Source organism: Haliaeetus leucocephalus, unplaced genomic scaffold (genome assembly GCF_000737465.1).
Source record: "Haliaeetus leucocephalus isolate CR32 unplaced genomic scaffold, Haliaeetus_leucocephalus-4.0 Scaffold162, whole genome shotgun sequence".
Classification (NCBI taxonomy): domain Eukaryota; kingdom Metazoa; phylum Chordata; class Aves; order Accipitriformes; family Accipitridae; genus Haliaeetus; species Haliaeetus leucocephalus.
Window position 1 is genome coordinate 12268254 of NW_010972598.1, and position 24141 is coordinate 12292394.

A 24141-nucleotide genomic window follows, 5' to 3' on the forward strand; every position below is an offset into this window, starting at 1 on the left:
CGGGACCCCCCCCCCCTTGGCCCCCAACTCACACGATCACCCGGCTGAGCATCCAGGACACCATGATGCCAGTGGGCCTGCAACCCCGGGCCGTGCCGGGCAGCCCCGGGTGGGTGGTTTCGTGCTGTCGTGTGGGGGGTGTGTCCCCCGGATCCCCCCAAAAACCGCCCGGACCCCCCCGCACCCCTGGCGGGGGCGGCAGGAAACGAATGGAACAACTTGAATGGTGCAGCCGGCGGCTCTGCGCATGCGCCCGCGCGGCCCCAGCGGATCCCACCAACCGTCCGGCCGCTCTTAAAAGGGGAGCGGCGGGTCTTAAAAGGGCAACGGCGGGTCTTAAAAGGGCAATGACTGTTCTTAAAAGGGCAACGGCGGGTCTTAAAAGGGCAACGGCGGGTCTTAAAAGGGCAACGGCGGCTCTTAAAAGGGTCACGCCACACAAGGGTCGTGGTGGGTCCGGAACTTTTTTTTTTTTGCCCCTGCCCACCAAAATAGTTGTTTTTGAAGCAGCAAGGAAAGAGAGGGAAAGACCCTTCGCGTCACGCTGCGGATCTTCTCTTTGGTTTTGGAGGGGGTGTTTTTGTGGTGCTCAGGTGGGGTATGTGCGCAGCGTGGGGAACGCGGAGTACCCCACCGCAATATTGGGGTGCGAGAGGGCAGGGAGGGCAGGGCTGCAGGAGCTGGGGGTTTGGGTGGAGGTGAGAGCACCGCTGGGTCATGCCAAGGCAGTCAGATATGTTGGCACCACCCTGACGTGTTGATTCAGCAGAGTTTAGCCTCAGCCGCTGCAAAATCCCCTCCCCGGCACGCCTCACCTGGGTTTACATGTGTGCTTAACTTCAAGCACCCGCTCAGGCGTGTTGCTGAACAAAGGCCAGGGCTCTGTGGCAGGCGTGGATCCCTGCAAGATGTTCGGGATAAAATAGAAGCTGCTTCCTCTTCCCAGAACAAGAGCAGGGCTCAGAGTCCTCTCCGGTGGACCTGGCATCGCCTCCCTGGGCCACCTTCCCCTTGGCCATGCATGCCCAGCAGTGGTCCAGGGCACCCCGGCTCCCCCATCCCAGTCACGGCCGTTGTCAGGGTGCCAGCACCCCTCTGCAGCTCCTCCCTGTGCTCCCCACCTGCCTTTAAAATCTGCCCTTTCCTGGTGGGGAAACCGAGGCACAGAAGTGTGGCAATGCCACCGCTGCGGCACCAGTTAGGGCTAGGCTCCAAGGCTGGGCGCTCTGCCCTGCCTTGCACCCAGGGCACGTCTGGATCCGGCTGCGGGGGCTGCACCGGGGAAGGGACCAGCTTCAGGCCCTGCAGACACCAAGGTCAAACCCGGCTCCCAAAAGCCGGCTGTGCCCTGGGGTGCCTGTTACCTTTGAGAGGATCTTTATTTGTGAGCTTAATTGGTGGTTTTTCACATATGTATTTATATACCTGGGGGACAGGGAAATGCTCCCCTGGAAAACCAGCCGGACGGCTGCGTGGATGCTGGTGCAGCTCAGGGCACAGCAGGCTCCAGCTGGGACTCCCCTCCCTAGGGAAACACCTCTTGCTTCCCTCCCTGCCTCACCACGAGACGAGGCATCTGCAGCAAAAAAGACCAGGCAAGCCATGTGTGGGGCCTGGAAGACCCTAAAATAAGGGGTTCTCCCTTCCTGAGCTCACTGGGGCTTGTGCAAGGAAAGGGGTGCTGCGGGATGCTGGCTGGAGCGGGACCCCCGGGCAGGGGACACCAGCCACAGCTGGACGGACAGCAGCTGCGGGCAGACACAAGCAGGGCCGGGAGTCACAGTGTGTTTATTGTGGGGAGCGTTTTGGCGGGCACGTACACCTCGGGTATGGCTGGCACGCTGGGTCCTGCCCGGCAGCGGGGCTGGAGGGGGCTGTGGGCAGAGGGAACTGGTGGACATGCACGGAGGGGGACGGGAACAGGCCAGCCTTGCTTCTGCGGGTGGTGGCACGACCTCGGCAGCATCCAGCCATCCTGGAGCATCCCATTGGCCTCAAGCATCCCATCCGCATCCACCTCGGAGCATCCCGCTGGCCTTGAGCATCCCATCCGCATCCGCCTCAGAGCATCCTGCTGGCCTCGAGCATCCCATCCGCATCCGCCTCAGAGCATCCTGCTGGCCTCGAGCATCCCACCCGCATCCACCTTGGAGCATCCCGCTGGCCTCGGAGCATCCCATCCCGCTCGAGCATCCCACCCACCTCAGACACCCCATCCACTTTGGATCATCCCATCAGCCTGGGAGCACCCCAGTGTCCTAGGAGCATCCCACCTAGCCCTGGCAACCTGGCCCTGCCTGTGCACATCCCTGCCGGCCGCCCCGTTCCCATACCCCCAGACGCCCCTGCCGCAAGCCTCCAGCCCACTGCCTGAGCGGGCAGAGGCACCCATACCCCCCCACATCCCTCCCAGCCAGCATCGCAAAGCAGGCACCCGAGGGCATCGGCTTGCAGGGCAAGGGGTGTCCCTCCCTCCTGCCCGCATCCCTTGGGCTGCTGGAAGGGCAGCTGTGGGTGCTGCCCATGGGGAAACCAGGAGTACCAGGGGGAAACCAAGGCCCGTGGCTTCCCCTGGCAGCAGGGGCCACGGGGCTGGGCACTGCCCCGGGGGCAATTCGAGGAGTAGATGAACATGGGGGACCGGGAAGGGGGCTGGCAGGGGGCTGTGACCACGGGGCAGAGATGGCTGCAGGCAGGAGGAAGGGGCTGGCGGGCGCATGCGTGTCCTCGGGCAGGAGCAGGCAGCTCTCCGGGGAGGAGAGAGCCGCGTCGGGCAGCCCGGGCTCTGCCTCCCTGCTAGAGGCTGAGGTCCACCACCACGTGCCGGTAGACCAGCGTGTTGGCCTTGAAGCTGGGAGCCAGGAGAAGCTGCACGTCGGCAGCCGGCACGTAGCGGAAAGCCCGCGGCGCCTGCACCGACAGCTCCTGAAACTTGACGAATTTCTGCTTCTCCTCTTCCCACAGGTAGACGTGGGTGAAGGAAAAGTCACTGCCCAGGGCCAGGTACTGCCGTTGCTCCACCGAGAAGGGCTGCATCACCATGGAGCCGCGGGACGGCAGCGTCTGGAGCTCAACGAAGCGCTGCCCTTCCCATCGCACCACCTTGGAGTCGCCAATGTAGCGGCTGAGGCAGAGGAATTGGTCCCGCTTCACCCTGAAGTACTTCACCATCTGCACGTCCAGCATCTCCCCCACCTCCCCTTGGGGCGTGAATTGCTTCTGCGCCCGGCTCCACTGGTAGATGACGGGGGCTTGGGAGCTGCTGGAGATGATCAGCCGGGGTTTGCCGTCGTTCTCCACGTATTCCACGTCGGTGTCGCGGTGCCAGGCGTGGAGGGCTTGGTGGGAGTAGAAGCCGTTCTGGTTGAGGCGGTAGAGGCTGGTGGAGCCCGCCTTGGAGCTGTCGGCGATGACGAAGTACCAGTCGCCGTCGATCTGGAAGGCCTCGATGTCGTTGGGCTTGCGGGTCTTCTGGCTGTCGATGTCCTGGATCTTGATGAACTTGTCCACGGCGGTGTCCCAGCGGTAGATGTAGGAGCCACCGAAGAGCTGGGCCACCACCACGTACAGCTGGTTCTGCGCCACGATGGGCTTGCAGTGCACCGCGGAGTGAGCTGCCAGGCAGGACCACGTCACGCCGGGGCCTTGCCCTTCCCAAATCACCCCAAACGGGGGTCACAACCCGGGAGGGGACCCCCACCCGGATGCCTTACCGGGGATGCGGTCGAAGTCACGCAGCTTGCGCTCCACGTAGTCCCACTTGAGGATGGCACAGCTGCTGGCACCGGGCTGTGCCAGGGCGATGTACAGGTCGCTGGCGTAGGTGAAGGGCTCAGCCGACACCGACTGGAAGGGCAGGACCTGGTGCACCACAAAGTCTGGGGGCAGGGAAAGTCGCCAGTGAGGGTCTGGGCATTTGGGAGTGGGATGACGGGCGGCCGCGGTCCCTTACCCGTGGTGATGCACTGGAAGTCACCGAGCGCCAGGTCCCGGATCCGCTGACCTTCGAACTGCGCGGGGCTGCTGCAGAAGACGGCGGGGACCGTGGTGTTGGTGCTCTCCAGCCACTCCACCAGCCACTTGATCTTGCAGTCGCAGGCCAGCGTATTGCCCCGGAGGTCCCTGCCGAGGATGGCACCCAGTCACCCCAGCACCCGGCTCGGAACGAGCAGAGCACCCTGCCCGAACCCCAAGCACCAGGATGTCACCCTCTCCCCAGCCCGGTGTCCCAGGGGTCCCCAGTGCCACAGCAGCCTTACAGGTCGCTCAAGATGTCCAGTGGCTTGAAGAGGTCCCGGGGCAGCGTCTGCAGGTTGTTGTTGGCCAAGGACCTGGGAGGACAAGAGGGGTTGTGGAGGTGACACAGCCCTGGCCACAGGGAAGGGGCAAGAGCCATCCCCCGTGTCCCCGGGGAATGTGGGACCCCCTCCCTGGTACTCACAGGTGGGTCAGGGACTTGAGCCCACGGAAAGTGGCCTTCGAGAGTGCCTGGATGTCGTTGTTCTCAATGAACCTGGGGCGGGAGGAGATGGTGGCACGGCTGCCCCAAGGGGATCGGTCCCTGCCGATACCCCCACCCTCCCCGTGCCCTCCCCAGGGTCGTCCCCATGTCCCCCTCCCCGTCCCACGTACAGGTACTGGAGATGCGAGAGGCCGGCGAAGGCATTGTCCCCGATCAACGTGAGCTTGTTGGAGTTCAGCAGGCTGCAAAAGAGAGGGAGGAGGCGTCAGCACCGGGGTCGGGCAGGATGGGCACGGGGGGCACCGGGATGCCCGTCCGCCGGCGCGGGAGACGTACAGGAACTGCAGCGAGGGGATGTGGGCGAAGGCTGCCTCTCGGATCTCCGTGAAGGCCGCGTTCACCATCGTCCTGCCAGTGAGACAAAGCTTCAGTGCTATGCGGGAGAGGGGACAGCAGCTGGGGGGCTCTGCCACCCCCGTACCCCTCAGCACCATCCCTGCTGTCACACGGTGCGTGCCAGTGCAGCCCCCCCCGGCAGCCCCGGGATGCTGGGCAGGGAGCAGCCCATGGGAGAGCGGTCCCAGCAACAATCCTGCCTGCTGGGGGTGACACGGAGGGGACGGGGTGCTGGGACCCACAGCAGGGGCTGGCACCCACCCCACTCGTGCCCACGCCCTGCGGTACCCCCCGGCCCGAGTACGTATGCACACACAGACATACAGCTCCACGCACACACACACGCATTCGCCACGCACACTTGCATTCCTGTCCAAGGCTCCGGTGTCCCCCAGGGACCATGCATCAGGACCCATCAGCCGTGTCCCCTTGGGGCTCTGGTCCCCAAGGTCACAGCAGACGGGGAGCGCGGCGGGGACGGGCTGCAGCCCTGCTCCATCCGTCACTGATGGATGGCTGCCTGGGCAAGGAGACCTGCTGCTGCCGCAGGACACGGGGACCGATCCCCGGGGTGTCCCCACCCCGCTCTTTCCCCCGAGAGACCCCACACCGCCTGTACCCCACACCGCCACGTGTTTGCCCCCGATGCAGCACAAAGAAAGAGGCTGTCCCTGCCACCCCAGGGCAACCAGAAGCCCCTGCCAGCCCTGTACCCCTGAGCTGCTCCCCGTCCCCATCCCTGTACCCCTGAGCTGCTCCCCATCCCCATCCCTGTCCCCTGAGCTGCTCCCCGTCCCCATCCCTGTACCCCTGAGCTGCTCCCCATCCCCATCCCTGTCCCCGGAGCTGCTCCCCATCCCCATCCCTGTCCCCGGAGCTGCTCCCCGTCCCCACCCCTGTCCCCGTCCCCACCCTGCTGCCTGGGTACTCACAGCGAGATGACCTCGGGGGGCAAGTTCCTGGGCACAGCCTTGGAGTCCACACAGAAAGCTGTGTCCCGGGTGCAGGAGCAGCTCGGGGGGCAAGGGGGTGGCCGGGGTGGCCGCCGACCCCCCGCCGGCAGCCAGAGCCAGGCCAAGGCGAGGAGGAGGAGGAGAGCAGAGAGCTGGCCCCTCAGCATCCTCCTCCCGCGCCGCATCTCCATCACGCCCTGGCCTAGCCCTTCTCTCTCCCCCAGGGCTGGTTCCTCTCCTCCTGCTGTGCCCGGGAGCTGTGGCGAAGCCTTTTCTTCTTCTCCTTCCCCAGAGATTTCAGTGTGGAGGGGAAGCGATGGTGGCGGTGGAGGCTGCCGGTACCCGACTCGCTGCTCTGCAGCGCACCATGCTCCTGTGCTGCGGGAAGGAGGGAGGGAGGGAGGGATGCAGCTGAGTGACGGCACGAGCATCCCTGTGGACGCATGTCCTCGCCAGCGTGCAGGCGTGCAAACACGGGGGTGCACGCCAGGGAAGGGGGGGGGGCACTGGGTGCTCTCAGGGTGCAACGAGATATGGGATGGGAGGGTACCCACAGGGATTTGCAGGGGTGATGCGCTCCCACCCCGTTGTTTCGTGCTGCAGTGCTGCCCGCGCCAGCTCCCTGCCTGGCCTGGCAGCAAGTGCTGCCGGGTGGCAGGAGGCACTGGGCACCCGTCCGTCCCGTCCCAGGCACGGTGTTCCCAGCCAACAATGAGCCCAGCCAGTTCCTTCCCCATGCTGGGAGGGGGGGGCCGCAGCTGCCTGTGCATGGGGTTGCAGAAACCAGGGGTGCAGCACCCCCAGGGGATGCATACTAAGGGTGCTGGGTCCTCAGCCAGAGCCCAGGGCTGGGCGTGGATGTCAGGCATGCTCTGCCTGCCCGCTGTTTGCCTTGGCCCCCCCCCGTGCTGCCGGCTAAATGCCGGGAAGGGGCCCTCGGAGGTTTCATACCCCCTCCCCAGCTCTTCTCCAGGCTCAGCAAACAGAACACAAGTGGCACCTTGGCAGCTGGGGTGGCTCCAGCCTCCTCCCATCCACCCAGGACCCTATAAATCCCCCCAGGTCCGGCTGGCAAAGGGACAGGAGCCACACGGTGAAGGAGAGCGAGATGGACGACAGCTCCAAAGAGGCACTGATGGAGGAGGCACCTCCGGTAAGGAGCACCCATCACCCAGCCCGGGGGGGCCGGCGTGGGGCTGAGCACCTTCCCCGGCCCCACGCCAGCAGCTCAGCCGGGTGCTCCCCTGTGTCCCCAGAGGTACACGGCCTCCCCCCGCCTGCCCTGCATCCCCCATCAGCTCAAGTGCCTCCTGATCGTGGTGGTGGTGGTGGTCATCCTCGTGGTGGTCATCGTCGCCTTCCTCCTCCTGGGGCTGCACATTACCGAGACGCACGCCGAAACGGTGAGGCAGCACCGGGGAGGAAGCCACGGTGCCGCCGGCTCCGGTGACGGGTTTGGGAATGTCACCGGTTGCCGGCGCTTTGCAGGGATGGGCTTTCAACCCCGCAAAGCTCCCTGACCCCCCCCGCCTCCACCTGGCAGGTCTTGCGAATGACCATCCATGGCCTGGATGGCGAAGGGACCCCCCAGCACCTCTCCATGAGCAAGAAGGAAAGGACCGGGACATTCGCCGTACGGGACGGGCTCAACGCCTCCGCCATGGTGGTGTACGACTACAGCAAGGTGTGCGGGCAGCCCCGGGGACAGGGCACGCCGGGGGCGGGTGGTGGCAGCAGGGACGGAGCTGAGCTGATTCGGGTCTCTCTGCAAATAGCTGCTGGTCAGCTACAGGTCCTGGCGTCACCGCGCCTGCTACATCACCCGCCTGGACGAGGACAACATCCCAGGGCTGGATGCCGTCACCGAGACCTTCCAGCGCCGGCAGGTGAGCGGTGGCCATCCCGTTCCAATGAGGCTGCTGGGCTTGCGGCAAGCGTCTGCTGGCGGGGAGGCTGCTGGCAGCCCAAAGTGGCAGCCCCCCCATGTTCTCTCACCTGCAGGCTGAGATGAAGGAGGCTGGGGACAACGCCATGCCCCTGGCCGACCGCTCCATCCTGGGCACCACCATTAACATCCTCTGCAGCACCGTCCCTGTATACTGGGTGTAGCACTGGCTGGGGTTGGCTCCCCAGGGGCACAGGACAGCGAGATGGGGATGTCACTGTCCCCACGTTCTCCGTCTTGCCTTCCAGATGGGATGCCCAGGCATCTCTCCTCCTCCCCGGCCCCATCCTGCGCGTGGCCCCCGGGGCAGCCGCCCCACCGTCGGGTTGCTCCATCCACAGCCCCTCGGCACCGTGGCTCTCCCACAGCACTTGCAATAAACAAGTGGGATTTGCTTGGGGATTCACGCTTCTGTCTGCAAAGTAAAACCGGTGCCCTCGCCTCCGCGTGCGGCTCTCGTCGTTCTCCCCATCCCGGCCAAACGGCCCTTCCCGGGGTGCCGGGGAGAGGTGGCACAGTGCCCCGGGGATGTCTCCCGGTGGGATCCAACACGGGTAGATGCATCCTTCGTGTCGGCGTGCTCAGTCCAACCCCAGGCGGGAGCACGGGAGGGCTCAGACACCCCCTCCCTGGGGCAGCGGGACCCCCCCATGTTGCACACCATGCTCCCAGGCTGCGTGGCCAGTGTCCCCGCTTGTGCCCTCCCAGTTTGCACAGAGGGAAGGTGAGATGGCAGGGGTGACCTCTGCACCTCCAGCCCGTGGGCACAGGCAGCACACCCAGCCAGCCCCAGCACCCCTGCGGGGTCTGGGCCACCCCTCCATGAAAGGTCCCTGTCCCTGTCCCCTCCTTGTGCAGACAGAGACAGAGGGACTGTGCCACATCCCCAGTGAAAGCCAAGTCCTGGGCTCAGCAGGGCATCCACAGACACACTGATCCGCTTGCTCCGGCTCTGCTCCATCCCTCGTCCCCAGCAGCTCCAGCTCCTCTGCCCCAAAGCAGCCAGGAGCATCCTTGGGGGGGGCAGCTACAAGTGCTGCACCGGCCAACAGGGGCTTAACAGGGCTGGGAGGGAGAAAAGAGACCCTGGGAGGACCCAAGCCAGCCCCCCCAAGGTTCATGGCAGTGCTGGGCAGCGTGATTTAGCCTCCCAGCAGGCACTAACTCCGGATCGTCCCTGCAGCCACCGCCATGGGCTGTGAGGAGGGTCGCAGGTCCTGGGGGCTGACGCTTTGCTGGGAACAGGAGGGAAACTGTCCATTGCCACATGTCGAAGCAGGTCTGGCAGCTCTGCTCCCTGAAATCCCCGGTCTGGCCCTGACCCTGTGTCACCCCAGAAAAGAGCAAGGCCAAGAAGCGTGCGTGATAAGGGCTCCCACAGCCTCTCCTGCGCACGGTGTTGGAGAGCAAACAGCCAGGAGCCACTTGAGGGTCTCCCGTGCTCCTCGACACCCTGGGACAGGAGGCAGCTTGCAACATGCGGTGCACCCCCTCGCCCCCACAACCTGGCTGCAAGCATCTGGGTTCCCGAGGGACTGAGGAGGGGGCCCAGGGGTGGCCGGAGGGTCCCAGCCTGAGCCCAACCACAGGAGACTCATGTGCAGGCAAGACCAAGGCACAGCGGTGTCACCCTGCCCTGCCAATTGCACCACCCAGGGTGACACACCAGAGCTGGGACCCCCTCACCCAAAGCAAATCCGCACTGCGGGCAGCCCCGAAAGCCCCAGCACCGGCGACACGAGCTCCCGTGCTGCCCGAGCATCCTCGGGACCGAGGTTACGGAGCACCCAGCCTGGCCACGGTCCGGGAACATGTCCCCACTCTGTGGTGACCCCACTTGCGATTTGTGGGAAAGCTTTGATGTCCCGTTTGCACTTTGCCCACCTCAAGCAGCTCCAGGTGCCCGAGCTGGCGAAGGGTCATGGGCACCGAGCTGGGTCTCCCCTTGACCGCGGCCATCGCCGGATGCTCCACCCTGGAGAGCAGCTCTAACCCACGCAGGAGGGTTTGTTTTGGCCCCAACACCTCGCTCCAAGGGCAGCAGAGAGACCCCTCGTGCTCGGGGACAAGTGCCCTCAGAGCCTCTTGATCAGCGGGTTCCCAGGGGAACCCAGCCCCAGGGAAGGCGGTCAGCAAACACAAGTGAAGTGGGTGGCATGCCAAAGCCCGATTGCACACCAGGGCCATGAGCCCATTCATGGGGGGCCACTCCGTTCCCCACGCCTGTGCCCTGGTATAAAACCCTCTGCGCCGGCTGCTGCGGGGCAGCCTGGGCTGGGAGGAGGAGGAGGAGGAGGAGGAGGAGGAGGCAGCAGCCATGGAGAGCAGCATGAAGCAAGTGGTGGTTGAAGAGCCACTGGTGAGTCTCTGCAACCAGCAGCAGGGTGGCACGGTCATGCTGGGAGCATCCCTGTGCCCAGCAGAGATGTTCGGCACAGGGCTTTGCCCGGTTTATCCCAGTGAGGCACCGGTGCACGTTGGATGGAGGAAGAGCCTGCGGGATGCTGCATCCCCAGAGCCCAGAGGCAGCGGGATGGGAGCTGCTCCCTGCGGCAAACCCATCCCCAGCCCACCCGCATCCCCCAGCTCTCATCTCCTTCCCCCTCATCCCAGCTTTCCGCCTTTCCCATGCCTATAGGACCCGGAGAAGTGTTGCTCCCAGGGATGCTGCAAGCCGGGCTGCTGCTGCTGGCCCTGCGCCGTATGCTGCTCCAAATGCGCCCGATGCTGCATGCCCCGGTGCTGCAAATGCCCCAAATGTCCCGGCTGCCCTGGCTGCGCCTGCATCAAGCGGTCCCTCTGCTTCGTACCTCGCCTGCTCTGCTACCTGCCCCGCAAGCTCCTCAGCTGCCACCACCTCAAGTGCCTCCTCATCGTGGTGGTGGTGGTGGTCCTGCTGGTGGTCATCATCGCCGGTGCCCTGCTGATGTGGCTGCACGTGGACCAGCAGCACGCTGACGCCGTAAGTAGGGACCCCCATCACCCCCGGGAAGGAGCTGGCGCAGGAGGTGAGCTCCCCTCATTCCCCCCCCTCCAGGTCCTGCGGATGGGGCTGTGGAGAGAACCGGCCTGGGAAGAGGATGCGGCCACTTTCTACCTGGATGGTGGAGATGGAAACTGGGCCATGGTCATTTATGATTACAAGAATGTAAGCGGGGAGCCCTGCGCGGCCGGGGGGACGGGGAAGGGGTGATGGGACCGAGCTGATGTGGGTCTGTTTGCAAACAGCTGCTGGTGACCTACAGATCCCGGCTCGACCATGCCTGCTATGTCACCCGCGTGGACAAGGACAACATCCTGGGGCTGGACACCGTCGCCGAGACCTTCCAGCGCCGGCAGGTGAGCGCCGGCCACCCCGCTCAGCACCGGCTGGGGCAGGATGGGGCATGGGGGGCACATGGCAATGCCCCGGGCACCGTGCCTCATGCAACCCCCCCGATGAAGAATTGGGGTGCAGCATCACGCTGCTCCTGCCTCATTTTTTCTTCTCTCCCCTTGCCAGGCTGAGAAAAGGCTCGCCATGCCCCTGGCTGATCGCTTCCTCCTGGGTACCACAGCCAGCATCCTCTGCAGCATCGTCCCTGTCTACTGGGCTTAGCCTTGCCAGGTGAGTGCAAAGGGTCCCGCTGCCCGCAGGAGTGGGCAGGGGGGCTGGCAGGGAGGGCTGGGGGACCCCCACCCACCCAGCTGCACCCTCACGGTGCCAGGTTTGCCTTGCAGCATCCCCAACGGACACGGCGTTGCCGCAGCCCCTCTGTCCCTCCAGGAGCATCGCTGACACCTCTGCAGCTGCCCCCGCCGGCAACCCCTCACCCACCCCAATTTTGGGAGGTGCCGGGGCCCACGCGATGCCACGGGGCTGAGCAGGAGGTTGTGGGGTCAGGGGGTTGGCGTTGAAGGGACGCGGGGGGCTCCGCTTCGCCGTGCAGCACCGCATCCCTGCTGCAACTGCGGTGCTGGGGGGGGGGCGGAGGCGGTGGGTGGGTGGCTGCTTGGGCGAGCGCCGCGCTGTGCCGGGGGACAGCTGGTTTGTCACTTAAGTCTTCCCAGCTTCGCCAAACCCAAGTGCAAAAATGAGCTTAAAAAAACATGACATTTAAAGAAACAAAATTCTCCGTTCCAGTTCTTCGCTCCCTGCTCACCCGGCTACCGGCAGCTCCCGGCTTCCTTTGCCTTAAAAATGCATTTAGGGGCTCTGAGCAGAATTTAGGTGAATTTCTGATGTGGCCACAGCCTGGGGACTCACGGGGGGGCACCCCCCGAGCATCGCTTGGCACCGAGGCACGGGACTGACCTGAGCTGCCTGCTCCTCCTGCCAGCCCTGCCAGAGGCAAGGCTGTCCTGAAAAATGTATCTGTCCTCTCCCGCTCTGCAGAACTGAATAAAGGATAAGGGGAAGAATCAGGACTTGGAGCTATTCCTGGCAACAGCCCATGTCGAAGGCGGCCACGGCCACCAGACTGCCTGAGGACTGGGATTATTAGGACCGGGATGCTGGTGTTATTAGGATCAGGCGTTATTAGGATTGGGATGCTGGTGTTATTAGGATTGGGATGCTGGTGTTATTAGGATCAGGCATTATTAGGACCGGGATGCTGGCCCCAGGACCAAGCATTCAGTGCAGAGTGGGGGGAGCGTGGAGCAGCGCAGCCGCAGCCCCCCCCGGGGACGGGAGCCCGCCAGCAGCGCAGCTGCCTCCCACCGGCACTGCGGCCATCCCGGGGTGGGGGCCACGAGCACCCCACCACCCCCACGCCTGGATCTGGCCCCCGCTCCCCACTCTTGGCAGCCAGGGAAGCTTCTCCCCGCAGGGAGAGCGCAGCTGCGGCTGGCCGGGATGCGGGGCTCCCGTCCAGGGCCTCCTGTGGCTCTGGGGCACCCCCCCCGCTCCCCAAAACCCTTGCCCACCCCCAGCTCAGCTGCACCAGCGAGCACAAACCGTGGTGTGGTTTTTATTTGAAAGGCTCCCGGGCTGACGGGCCAGCCCTGGGCACCAGCATTCACCCGGAGCAGCAGATGGCAAAGGGTGTGCGGAGTTTTGCAAGGGCTCAGCACCCCCGCCACCGGCTCAGCCTCCCCCCCGCCCCCCCAGTGATGGAGCAGCTGAAGATGAGCTGTCAGAAACTTGGCAGGACCTCGAGGTCCTTGTGCAATAATTCAAGTGTCCTCGTTTCTCGAGCCTGCGCAGGCAGGGGCAGGCGAGGTTTGCAGAGGACGAGTGCTGCGCCTCCGGGTGCTGCATCCCGGAGGGGGGGGGGACGGACACCGGAGGCACCCCAAACCCCGATAAGGGGGGTGTCAGCCCTAGTAGCCAGGCGCAGAGGTGCAGGCAGAGGCGTTGATGGGGTGGGGGGCCGGGGGGTTCACCCTGCCCGGGGACAGGCAGGCAGCTTCGCACTGCTGCCGGCTCTCGAAGCGATTGCGGCTGCCGCCGCAGCCCCCGTACCAGAAGAGCGAGCAGCGGCCGGGTTGGTGACCCTCGAAGAACCACTTGGGCGAGAAGGAGTGGCAGGGTCCCGGGTCCCTCGCCTCCAGGCAGGCAGCTGCAAGGCGAGCGGCACAGCACCCTTACGGCAGGGCCAGAGCACGCAGCGCGGTTGCGTGCCGGGAAATGCACCCCACGAGCCAGCCGGTGCATGAGCCGGCAGCCCTGCCTGCTTCCCTGCCTGCTTTCTGCTCACGAGTCACCCACCACAAGGACACCCCCTTTAACCCCCCCGCCTCGCACGCTCCTCACCCTGCGTCATGTTGCTCTCGCCCACGCCGGCTTCGTCAAGACCTGCCCGGGACGGTCACGGCATCAGCCGAGCGGCGGCACCGAAAACTCAACCGTGCCCCCTGCTCCGGCTGGGGGCACCCCCATGGTCGCCCCCCCCACCCCGGTCCCCTGCCCACCCTCGCCTACCCTGGTCCACGCAGGCGCGGATGCAGTCCTGCTCGCTGCCGAAGCGGTTGGCGTTGCCCCCGCAGCCCCCGTACCAGAAGCGCTCACAGGACCCCGTCTCCCACCGGTGGTACCACATCACGGAGAATTGGGTGCAGGCACTGCCGGGGTCCTTGTCCAGGGTGCACGGTCCGGGAACGGCCGCAGCCCTCCGGCCCTTACCGGGGCCGGTGGGTGCTGTGGGCATCCCAGTGGGGACCCTGGGGGTCCTGGGAAGGGAAATCAGAGCAAATCCCCCAAGTATGTGCTGGGGGATGGAGGATCCCCTCTCTAGGAAGAGGAGGTGCAAACCCCCCCCAGCCCCCCAACTCGTATCACGGGGCACCGAGGGATGCACAAGCAGGGGATGGTCCCGGTGCCGCTCACTCACTGCGCAGGGGTCCCTGGGGGGGGCTTGCCGGTCCTGGTGCTGGCGAGGGGCACCTCCTGGGGGCACCCCGGGGTGCTGGGGCGCTGGCTGCTCTCCGCTGTGGAGCAGAAGCGATAGCAGAGGCGTGACAGAGATGCAGGCAAGGAGGTTTTGGGGGGGATTGAAGCCGCCTACTCCCGGAGCAGCCGGGAACGGGACCCAGAGATGCTCCAGCCCCCCAAGACCTCCCCACTCCGCTCACCCCGCAGCCTCCTGAGAAAGCCCAGCGCCGTCCTCTCCGCGTATCCCATCTCGGGTGGGTGAACCGAGCCCAGGCGCAGGGAATGGTACCGCCATGCCGGCAGTGCCTCCGGCATGGCCGCCTCCGGCTGCTCTGTCCCGGCTCGCCCCAGGGAGAGCACCAAGATGCCAAAATCCTCACACTGGGCAAAGGGGGCCAGCGCCTGCCGTGCCTCCCCGTCCCACAACAATGCGGCCCCCGTCCCCACCACGAAGAGGATGCGGAGCCGGTCGCCGGAGCTCTGTGGGAAGACGTGCCGGAGGGTCCACGCCACCGCGCCGCTGGCGGATGCTGCAGCCGGCCTGGGCACCAAGGCGAGGTGGAGACGCTCCCGGAGCTGCTCCCCGGAGCTGGGCAGCCCAAAGGGGACCTCGGCCAAACCCTGCCCGGGAGTGGAGGGTCCCGTCAGCACCAGGGCGATGCGGGTGCCACGCTGCACCAGATCCGGCCCCGTGAGCTGCAGGTGCCCCAGGAGATGGTGGAAGAGCTCGCCAACAGCCTCCAGCCTCTCCGCCAGCATCCCTGGGGCTGCGTTGTCCACCACCAAGGCCAAGTCCACGTCCGGCAGGTCAGGGGATGGCACGGCTGCGGTGCAGCTCTCGGGGTGGCAGAGATCTGCGATGGGAAGAGATGGAGGCTGAGCCCCAGAGCCGGCCAGCACCCATCCCCGGTGCAGCCCTGGGGCTGCCTACCGAAGCAGAGGATGCAGGGCAGCACTGCATCCCGCAGCACCGCCGCATCGCCAGCCGGCTCCGCCGCCGAGAGCTGGACCACTCGGAAGAGGCTGTTAACCTGGGGGTGAGGCAGAGCCGGGGTGAGGGGTGAGGGCTGGGGGGACGACAAGGGACCGGGGGGAGCAGCCACCAGCCCCAAGGCTCACCTGGAAAGCCCGCACCACCTCGGGCAGCGGGCTGAAGGTGAGCACTGCCGGCACGATGCCCAGGGCTTCGTACTGCAGAGCAACGTCCCCGATGCCCTCCAGGTTCTGGTTTCGGCCGCTGGTGACGAAGAGGACAACTTTCCTGCCCAGGGTGGCCGGCCGGACCCTTTTGAGCACGTGGTGCCCCACGAAACGCATGGCGGTGGCCAGGCGGCCGCGGCGGGAGGAACGGGTGGGCGAGAGGCGGCGGAGGCGGTCCAGCAGCGCGGTCCTGCTCCCCATCTCCCCGGCACGCAGCAGGTAGGTAGGGGTGGCCGCGTAGGCCAGCACGGCCACCCTGGCCCCCGCTGGGCAGCCCAAGGGGGAGATCTGCAGGTCCCGCAGCAGCAGGGCCAGCAGCTCCTTCATGCGGGAGAAGAGGGCTGGCGATACGGTGGATGAGGTTTCCAGCACCAGAACCAGCTCGGTGGGGAAAAGCGGGCAGGACGGCGAGGTGGTGACTGCAAGGGGATGGTGGCATCTCAGGGGCTGCTGGAATAGCCCCCCCCGGGACACCTTGTGCTTGTGGGACCCGTGCCCACCCGTCCACTGCTGCCTTCATCCAGGCACACATCCATTGGCTGTGCCCCCATCACCCAGCCGTCCCTCTGTCCCCTCTGCCCTGGTCCCCCCACCGAGCCGGTCCCCATCCCCTCCTTGCCATCCCTGCCGCTATCCCAGGCTCTCACCGCAGCTCCGGCGGATGAAAGCCTTGAGCTCGCAAGGCTGGAGGGATGCACAAAGCGGCGTCAGTCCCGGCTCTCCCACCCAGCTCTTCCCAGCAAACCCAGCAAGGCTTGCTGGGGCCAGGCGGCCACCGAGCTCCTCTCTGTCCCCCGAGGACACCCCTCGAGGCCGGGTCCCCATCCCCAGCCGGCCCTATGTCAGCATCCCGTACCGTGGAGGGGGGAGTGCCTGGCGAGCCCTTTGGGCCCTGGAGCAGCGGGAGAGGAGAGAAACAAAGAGGAAATATGAACAGGGAACACATCCCCGAGCACCGGGGCTTCCCTGCTCTTTGCACAACACGGGATGGTTGCAGAAATGTGGTAGGAAAAAGGGAATTTGCAGGGAGTCACCATCTCTCCCGGAGGTCCCGCACTGCCGCGGCCGCCTGCTTCTCCTCTGCTCCCAGGATTGCCCTGGAAAACCCCAAGGAGTTGAGCGGGTGGGCACGGCAGGGGGGCAACGGGGAGGGGGCTGCACCATACTCACCCTGCGCCCGGGCAGCCCTCGTGCACCCTTGTCCCCTGGGGATCCTCTCTCACCCCCATCACCCTGGGGGGGGACACTCGGAGGAAGCTGACCATGTCCTTACCAGCAGCCCACAGCGTGGACTGGCCGGCCCTGGTCAGGTCCCCATGTCCCCTTCTGGCCCCCCACGCACTCACCTGAGCCCCGGGGTATCCTGGCAGGCCCCGAGCACCCTGGGGGAAGCATCACACATGAGGGGGTTCGGGACCCCCGGCAGCCCCACGGGCAGGGACGGAGCTCTGCCCCACGCTCATCCCACCCGCCTCCATCCCTGCTCCACACTGCCGGTACCTTGTCACCCTTCCTCCCTGGAGCACCCCTCCGGTCACACCCGTTCTCACCCTGGGAGGGGAGAAAAATCCCAAAGCAGATTATTGTAGGACCTACACAAACACCCCTCTTCCCAAAGCTTCTTTGGCCACAGCTTTTCCATGCCTTCCACTGCTGCAGTGCCCCTGGGGAGGATGCCATGGCCCTGAGGGACACAGCCTTACCAGGGTGCCTTTGGGTCCCCGCGGTCCCACGCTCCCCTTCTTGCCCTTGTCTCCTGCCTGCCCCTGGAAGAGAAAGCAGGGCTGCAGGCTGGGGGTGCACAGGGGACGCGGTGAAATGCCGTGCTGTGGTATCCCTCACTTTGTCCCCTTTGGGACCAGCTGGTCCGACTGCTCCCTGGGAGCCCTCAGCTCCGGGCAGACCCTAGGTGAAAGGCAAAGGCGGATCGAGGATGCTGGGGAGCACCTGTGGGTTGGGCACCCACTGGCACGGCCACCAGCTTGGGGTGGCCACCAGCACCCACCAAGGACCCCAGCACTGGGAGGGGGATGGCACCTGAAGTCCTCTGCGCCCTGGGTGACCGGTGACACCGTTCGTCCCCCGCAGCCCTGGCAGCCCCTGCAAAGGGAGAATGGAGGGGGCAGCAGCGGTGCCCACCCGGGGGTCCCGGTGCCAGCGGGGTCTGCCCTGGCCTTACCTGGGCACCTCCGTAGCCCTTCTGTCCCTCGGGGCCAGGGCTGCCACGGTTCCCCTTCTTGCCCTGCAGGGAGACAGGATGGCTCAGGCTCCAGTGGGGAGATGTCCCCGGACCCCCGCATCCCTGGGCTCTGCCAGCCCTACCTGCACTCCCTGCTGCCCTTTCTGGCAGGAGGTCTGTGGAGGAAAATGCCATCAGCCACCGTGTCCCCATGACAGGGGCACGTGGCACCGGGGCACCCGGCGTGGACCTCGGTGCCCCCCTGCCCGCAGCACCTACCGGGTGAGCAGGGGGACCCGGGGGCCCCGGTGGCCCCGGGGGACCCTCCTGGCCAGGGTCTCCCTGGAAATCATGGGCGTTGAGAGGGAAGCAGAGCTCCTGGCCGTCCTATCTGCACATCTCATCCCCAAAAGGGTCCTGCCGACTGCCTGCTCCACTGCTGCCACCCGGCATCCCTGAGCATGGTCCTGGCCCCTGCCAGACCTTACCTGGGGACCCCCATCTCCTCTCCACCCTGGGGTGCCAGGCTCGGGGCTTGTCCTCCCAGGTGGCCCCTGGGGAGCAGAGGTGGGTGCTGAGCGAGCCTCCCAGCACCCCATGGAGCCGCGGGGCTGTGAGCCCATTACTTACCACCTCGCCACAAGGGCCTGGGGGACCCTTCTCCCCCCGGGCACCCCGGGAACCTTTCTGCCCCTAAGTGAAGGCAGGAGGAAGGGATTTAGCAACCAAGCGGTGGGCGAAGGAGGCAGTGCTTCGCTGAGGCTCAGCTGTGCAGTGCCGTACCTGCCTCCCCCGGGACCCCTTCTGTCCGGGGCGGCCAGGGGTCCCTGCTTCACCCTGGGGAGTAGAGAGGAGGCTGTGGCTGTGCCTGATCCCACTTGGGTGTCTGTGCCGGGATGGAGGGGTGGTTGCACCGGCTGGCTGGTGCAATGTGCCACTGCACAGCTCACCTGCTCCCCGTCCACACCGTCATAGCCGGCTTCTCCAGGAGGTCCCTGCAAGGAGGTGACACGGTCTGGTGCCAGGTTATATGTCATGGGGTGCAATAGCCAGGTTCTGGCTTTGCCCCATTTCCTGCAGCACCCCAGGCCATCCCACCCCTCCATCATGACCATCTCCCATTCCCCTCCCCGCATCCCTCTCTTCCCTGCCCGTCCTCGAGGTCTCCCTGCCGCTGCCAGCTGTCCATGGCCTTGGCCACCATCGGTGCCCGCAGGAGCCACAGGATAAACCACGAGGCAGGGACGTACCTGCTCCCCGGGGTGACCCATGAAGCCCTGCAAAGAGACAAAGAAGAGCAGCCGGGGAGCGGTGGGCACCCTCGCTGCAGGACAGAGCCACGCAGGGCTGGGACAGCCCCTCACCTTCGGTCCATACTGCCCTGGGCATCCCTGCATCCCTCGGCTGCCGTGGAGACCTCGGGGTCCCTGCTCCCCCTGCACTCGGGAGGAGGTGGGGGGCCATCAGAGGCAATGCGGTGACGGGGGTCCCCTTACCCACGGGGCCACCCTCTCCTACCCCTGGGGGTCCCTCGGCCAACTCACGCTGTGTCCATGCTCGCCCTCGTCTCCAGCACGCCCCTTGCTGCCTGTCATCCCCTAGAACAGAGAGACCCTGCAAGCGGCAGCCATGACCCCCCGGCCCGAGGATGGACCCTGGGCTGGGAGCCAGCTTGGCTGGGCTCCCTTCCCAGCTCGGGGAGGAAGGGCTTGAGCTGAGCCGAGCTCCCAGGGCTCCTCTTGGCCCTGGGAAAGGGATCCGGGGCTGTGCATGCAGCACAGGGGTGCAATTCTCCTGGGGAAGTGTGGGGAGACCCCCTCATCCCCTGGGCCTCAGTTTGCCCCTGCTTCGCTCAGTGCTTTGGCACCGTGGCAGCAGCTTCAAGGTGGGCACGGCCCAGAGCCCACCCATCTGTCCCAGCAGAGAGGGATGGGAATGGTGGGACTGCTCTCCTACGGGCATGGTGGGGGGCCTGGGGAAATATCCCCTCTGATGGGGAAGGGAAAGGTCTAAGCCCTGCTCCGTGCTGTCTGCGGCACTGGGCATCCCTCCCCCATCCCCCCGCTCCCCCGGCCCCTTACCTTCTCCCCATGGGAGCCACCAGGGCCTTGTGGACCGGGCAGCCCCACGCAGGTGCAGGGACACATCTGGCAGCACGTCCGTTCTGCCAGGGCCAGCTGTGGGGAGAGGGTGGCAACCCCGCTCAGAGCCCACGGGACCCCCACCACCCTCCCCACCACAACCCATCCTCACCAGCTCCTGCGCCACGTGCCCGCCGACCTCCGGCATGTCCACGGTGAGGTGCTGCCCACTCGCCAGCCATCTCCCAAATTCCATCTGCTGCAGGTCCCCCAGCCCCGTGACGTTGTTCACCGCCACCGTCACCAGCAGGTCAGCCTGGTCTGGAGGGGACGGGGTGTCGTGGGGTGTCACATTGCGCAAGGGTGGCCCCCCCCGGTCCCCGCCAGCTTTCCCCACTCACAGGGCTCACCCATTCGAGCCCCACGCAGCCGTCGCCGTCCCACCTTGCAGCCAAGCCGACGTTGCCGCCTCCTTCATCTTCCCCGCATCATCGTCCAGCCCATCCGTGAACACCAGCAGCACCTGGGCAAGGAGTGTGGGGGGGGTCCGGTGCTCTACAGCAGCCCCCAAGAGTGGGAGCGCATGGGGAGCCATGGGCACGCCTGTGCCGGTGCTATACCTTGGCATCAGCCGCCTGCCGTGCCAGGGTGCCGAGGAAGCTCTGCAGGGCGAGCTGGTTGAGGTAGGAGCGCTGGAAAGCGTGCGCCCGTGCCAGGCGTTGCAGCACGTCCATCCAGGGCTCCCGCAGCCGCTCCTGGAAAAGGGTTTCCCCTTCCCGCTGCGTGCTCTGCAGGCTGAGGCTCAGGTTGAGCGGGCTGCAGGTGAGGTGGTCCAGCGCGGTCAGGTCCCGCAGGACCCGCTCCAGGTAGGGCTGCAGGTTGGATTGCTGGTAGTCGGTGACATCCAGGGCCACCAGCACGTGGAGGGTGCATGGTCCTGCGGGGCAGAGCACGGAGACCCAACCGGGCTACGTGGGATCCCGGCTGAGCGGGCTGGAGCGCGGCATCTCCCACGGGGACATGCGCGCCCCACGGTGGGACATCTCCCCGGACACAGGGATGTCCTCACTCACCCGCCTGCCGGCTCCGGACCCCTGCGGCTGCGAGGACGAGAAGAGCCGCAGGGAAGCAGACCCCGCACAGCCCCATTTCCCCGGCGTGGCACAGCTCGGTGGGACACCGCGGTCACCGGCGGGGAATCAGCTCCTCCCGTGCCCGGCAGCTGCGAGGCGTGAAGGCAGGGCTGCGGCCAAGCGGCAACCGGCAGCGACGAGAGCAGAGCACCTGCCTTAGGGAGACGGCGGGCCCAGAGCTGTCTCCAGCTCTCCATCCATCACTGCTTGACAGGTCATCCATGGAGCACAGCCCAGCCCCGGGGCCACTGTGGCCGTCCGAGCCGAGCCAGCTCTGGCCTCATCCTGCCCACCTGCTTGGCTGCTTGCAGACAGCGCTGGGTGTGTTTTGCTGGGGTGTTTTGCACCCCCGGGGCTGCAAGCGCTCACTCCTGATGAGCTGCGGGGTAGCTGGGGAGGACGTGGGGGCAACACAGGGCAGGACACGGGGGTCCCGAGCTCCTTGACGGAGCTGAACCGCTCCTGGCAGGGTTTTGGGTTTTGCCCCCAGCGCTGTGAGGACGCCCGCGCAGCCTCCTGCCCTCCCAGCTCAGCCTTCAGGGCTGCACTTCGGGCAGCTCGCAGTGGAGATGCAGCTTTCCCAAGGGTTTTGGGGATGCCCTTGGGAGCTGGCGCGGCAGCCATCCCCCTGTCGCTCCGCAGGCAGGGAGCGGAGGGACGGAGAGATGCGCTGAGGTCAGCACCAGGAGCCCTGCCTGCCCGTCCTGCCACACCGGGTGACCCGCCTGCTTTGCCGATGAGCGGGACGCAACCCACCCCACGGCCTGACCGCGTGGCCAGAGCAAGAGGGGAGAAGGCGGCCGGAGCCCAGACCTTCGGGAACGAGCAAAGCGAGAGACCAAAGACTGCGGTAGGAGCCGAACTTGCGGCATCGCCACAACCCCACAGTGACTGCTTGGGAACAGAGAAACCCCCTTACCTCTCCTGCGCCTTCGCCGGTGCCGGGGATCCACGGCACGCAGAGTCGGGCAGTGCCGGACGGTGCAGCTGACCGCGGGCTGCAGGAGCTGGCCGCCTGCGTGGGAGGATGTGCGTTTGGGGGGTTATTTATTCCAGGGCTCGAGAAAACATCATATGTCCGACACGTCAGGGGGAGCTGCCTTGCAGCCAGGGAAGAGGCTCCTGGGCTCCATGGGGCTGGCCCTGCCAGAGCAGGCAGCTGCCCACCGTGGAGCACGGACCACGGCACCCCACGACCACCCATCGCCTCCTGGGAAGGTGCAAGAAGAAGCTTATGGGGCAGACCATCGAGGGTCAAGGGAGATTGTGGTGCTTGGAAAACTACGTCTGCAAGGGAGTTGGGTCCCAGGGAGTGAACGCCAGCGTGGGAAACCCAGACTGGTCCAGGGAGGGATGTGGGGAAAAACCTCCACCGAGAGCCCCGGGTCCCCGGAGCGCTCCGTGAGAAAGGGGCGATATCAGGGTGGAAACCAGCGGCCAGATCCTGACATAATGGATTTACATCATCCGGGGACTCAGCCCTCAAACATCCTTCCCAGCATAAGCAAAACAGAGGGATGGAAACGGAAAGTATTTCAAAGCCCGGCTTGTTTTTCACGGGGGATCTGTTTGTTTTCTCGGGAGACCAGCTAGAGGTTGGAGATGAATTAGGCAGTCGCTCCCCGCGTTCCCATCCCCAGGCTGCACCGTGCAATGTGTGGGCTGGGGATGGTGTGGGGAAGCAGAGCGAGACCAGTTTTCAGGGGTTTATTTATTCATTGAAGGGGAAAGGTTTACTGCATGTAGGTTTTGCAATGCCGGACTAATGAGCAAAAACACATCCCGAGATGATCTGCTGTTGGGGGAGGAAAATAAGAGATATCCTTGTCCCGAGATAAGGCGTGAAGGAGATTTCCCCACGATCTGCTGTGCCTGGTGGGAACAAGTCAGGCCCTGAATGCGGGAGGTCCCTGAAAGCAAAGGGAAAGAGGATTTGGGGGTGGGGGGTTAGTAGGCAGGGGAGGGAGTGGAGCCTGGATGCCTGTGTGCATCCAGCGTGTCCCCGAGGCAGTAATTGTATGCAGTAACACTGAACACTTGAAAACTTAAAAAATAACATTAATGTGAGTTATGAGAATATTGTAAGTAAGACGATAGGACTCTGTTTGTCTGGGAGCAGCACGAGCAGGCTACGCTGCATGGGACGATGAGCCAGGAGCCGGAGGGGCCCCCGCTCAGCCCCTCGTCCCCACTCAGCCCCTCGTCCCCACTGCAGCACGTCCCAGGTTGGGACGTGCAGGAGGGACAGTGCAAGGGGACAGGGGACATGCAAGGGGACGGCCCCCCCTGCACGGGCAAAGCAAGGCTGAACTCAGAGCTCTATCTAGTGGTGAGTGGGTGGCTGGACCCCATTTCCCTCCCCAGGCTGGGGGTACCCTCACCCCTGTCTTGGGGGGGACGCAGCCACCCTGACCCCCTGCACCAGCTCCCCAGGGTGGGCGGCTGGGAGCTGGCAGAGGGCAGCGAGCGAGGCGGCACCTCTGGGAGCACCGTGGGCTCATCCTGCCCCGTGTCCATCACCTCCCCGGCGTGGCCCCCACCTGCCCCTGGGTGCCCGGGCATGGCCCACTGGTGGAGCTGAGTGGCCCGTGGGGACCTCGCCGTGACGGGCTTTGCTGAAGTGGCAAAGCTTTGACGGCAGGTGTCACTCACAGACCTCGGCGCGCACACGCGTGCACACGTGTGCACACACGCTTGCACACGCGGCCACACGGCCCAGCCAGGGTTGCCAGCCGCCTCTCCCATGCCTTGCTGTCTGGGCACCCTCTGGTCAGCCTGGGGTGCTCAACCCGCTCTTGGGGTGCTCGCCCTGCCCTCCCTGGGGTGCTCACCCAGCTCCCGGGGTGCTCGCCCACCCTCCCCAGGGTGCTCGCCCAGCTCCTGGCAGGCCTGTGACCAGTGCACCAGTGCAGGTTGGGTGTCTCTGGGTGCAGGGCTGCCTTTGGTGTCGGGGGGGGGAAGGCAGATGGAGCACCGGCCCCACGCTCCCATGGCATCCCAGGGTGGGGGGCTCCAGGCTGAGCCCCCCCCCAGGAGGAGGCAGGGTCCATGATGCTGCCCTGGGGGTTTGTGGGGTGCAGGCAGCTTCTCAGCGCCTGCTCCAGGGCCCAGAGCTCACCTATGTTTGGGAAGAGTGCATGGGCTAGGGATGCTGCCTCCTCCTCCTCTGCTCCAGTAAGGCTTGGGAGGATGTGGGATGCGGGGTGACCAGGGCTGTGGGACTGGGGGGGTCCAGGACCAGGAGATATGGGGTGCAGGGCTGGAGAATGTGGGGAGTGCAGGAGCAGGGCTGAGGGATGTGGGGTGCAAGACCAGGACATGGGGGTGTGGGAAGGGGTGCAGGACTGGGGGGGCTGCAGGCTGGGGATGTGGGGTGCAGGACCAAGGCCATGGGGTGTAGACTGGGGTGCAGGAGCAGAGGTTGCGGGGTGCAGGAC

The 24141-nt window shown here is 65.7% G+C and overlaps 5 protein-coding genes across 5 annotated transcripts in view; 2 read left to right on the forward strand and 3 right to left on the reverse strand.

Moving 5' to 3' along the window:
• The window catches only part of REEP4 (receptor accessory protein 4), a 2497-nt gene extending 2433 nt beyond the window's left edge, over positions 1-64 (reverse strand). The window contains exon 1 of the mRNA XM_010562792.1: positions 33-64. Within this exon, the coding sequence (XP_010561094.1) occupies positions 33-64 (32 nt within the window). The remainder of the gene's footprint in view (positions 1-32) is intronic.
• A 2732-nt stretch (positions 65-2796) lies between these two features.
• LGI3 (leucine-rich repeat LGI family, member 3) lies at positions 2797-5924 on the reverse strand (the record flags this gene model as incomplete). Its single annotated transcript, XM_010562991.1, has 8 exons — positions 2797-3614; positions 3714-3878; positions 3953-4122; positions 4260-4331; positions 4442-4513; positions 4633-4704; positions 4799-4870; positions 5791-5924. Coding segments are annotated over 8 exons (1575 nt in total), but the record flags the coding sequence as incomplete, so codon positions are not given.
• A 995-nt stretch (positions 5925-6919) lies between these two features.
• On the forward strand, positions 6920-7920 carry SFTPC (surfactant protein C). The gene is made up of 5 exons (XM_010562992.1): positions 6920-6964; positions 7068-7214; positions 7355-7495; positions 7587-7697; positions 7813-7920. The coding sequence occupies exons 1-5, from the start codon at positions 6920-6922 to the stop codon at positions 7918-7920; spliced, it is 552 nt and encodes a 183-aa protein (XP_010561294.1).
• A 2153-nt stretch (positions 7921-10073) lies between these two features.
• Positions 10074-11354, forward strand: LOC104828984 (pulmonary surfactant-associated protein C-like). The gene is made up of 5 exons (XM_010562993.1): positions 10074-10115; positions 10548-10718; positions 10794-10904; positions 10985-11095; positions 11259-11354. The coding sequence occupies exons 1-5, from the start codon at positions 10074-10076 to the stop codon at positions 11352-11354; spliced, it is 531 nt and encodes a 176-aa protein (XP_010561295.1).
• Positions 11355-13060: 1706 nt separating this feature from the next.
• Positions 13061-23266, reverse strand: LOC104828985 (collagen alpha-3(VI) chain-like). The gene is made up of 25 exons (XM_010562995.1): positions 23086-23266; positions 21624-21719; positions 20192-20508; positions 20016-20094; positions 19744-19892; positions 19572-19667; positions 19035-19088; positions 18741-18767; positions 18441-18485; positions 18274-18327; positions 17770-17832; positions 17491-17553; positions 17154-17216; positions 17015-17077; positions 16812-16862; positions 16658-16693; positions 16482-16544; positions 15959-15995; positions 15231-15730; positions 15043-15142; positions 14312-14965; positions 14071-14167; positions 13662-13909; positions 13494-13535; positions 13061-13299 (listed from the first exon to the last, which is right to left on the reverse strand). Exons 1-25 carry the CDS (start codon positions 23264-23266, stop codon positions 13061-13063), a joined length of 3417 nt encoding a protein of 1138 aa, XP_010561297.1.
• Positions 23267-24141: the final 875 nt, after the last annotated feature.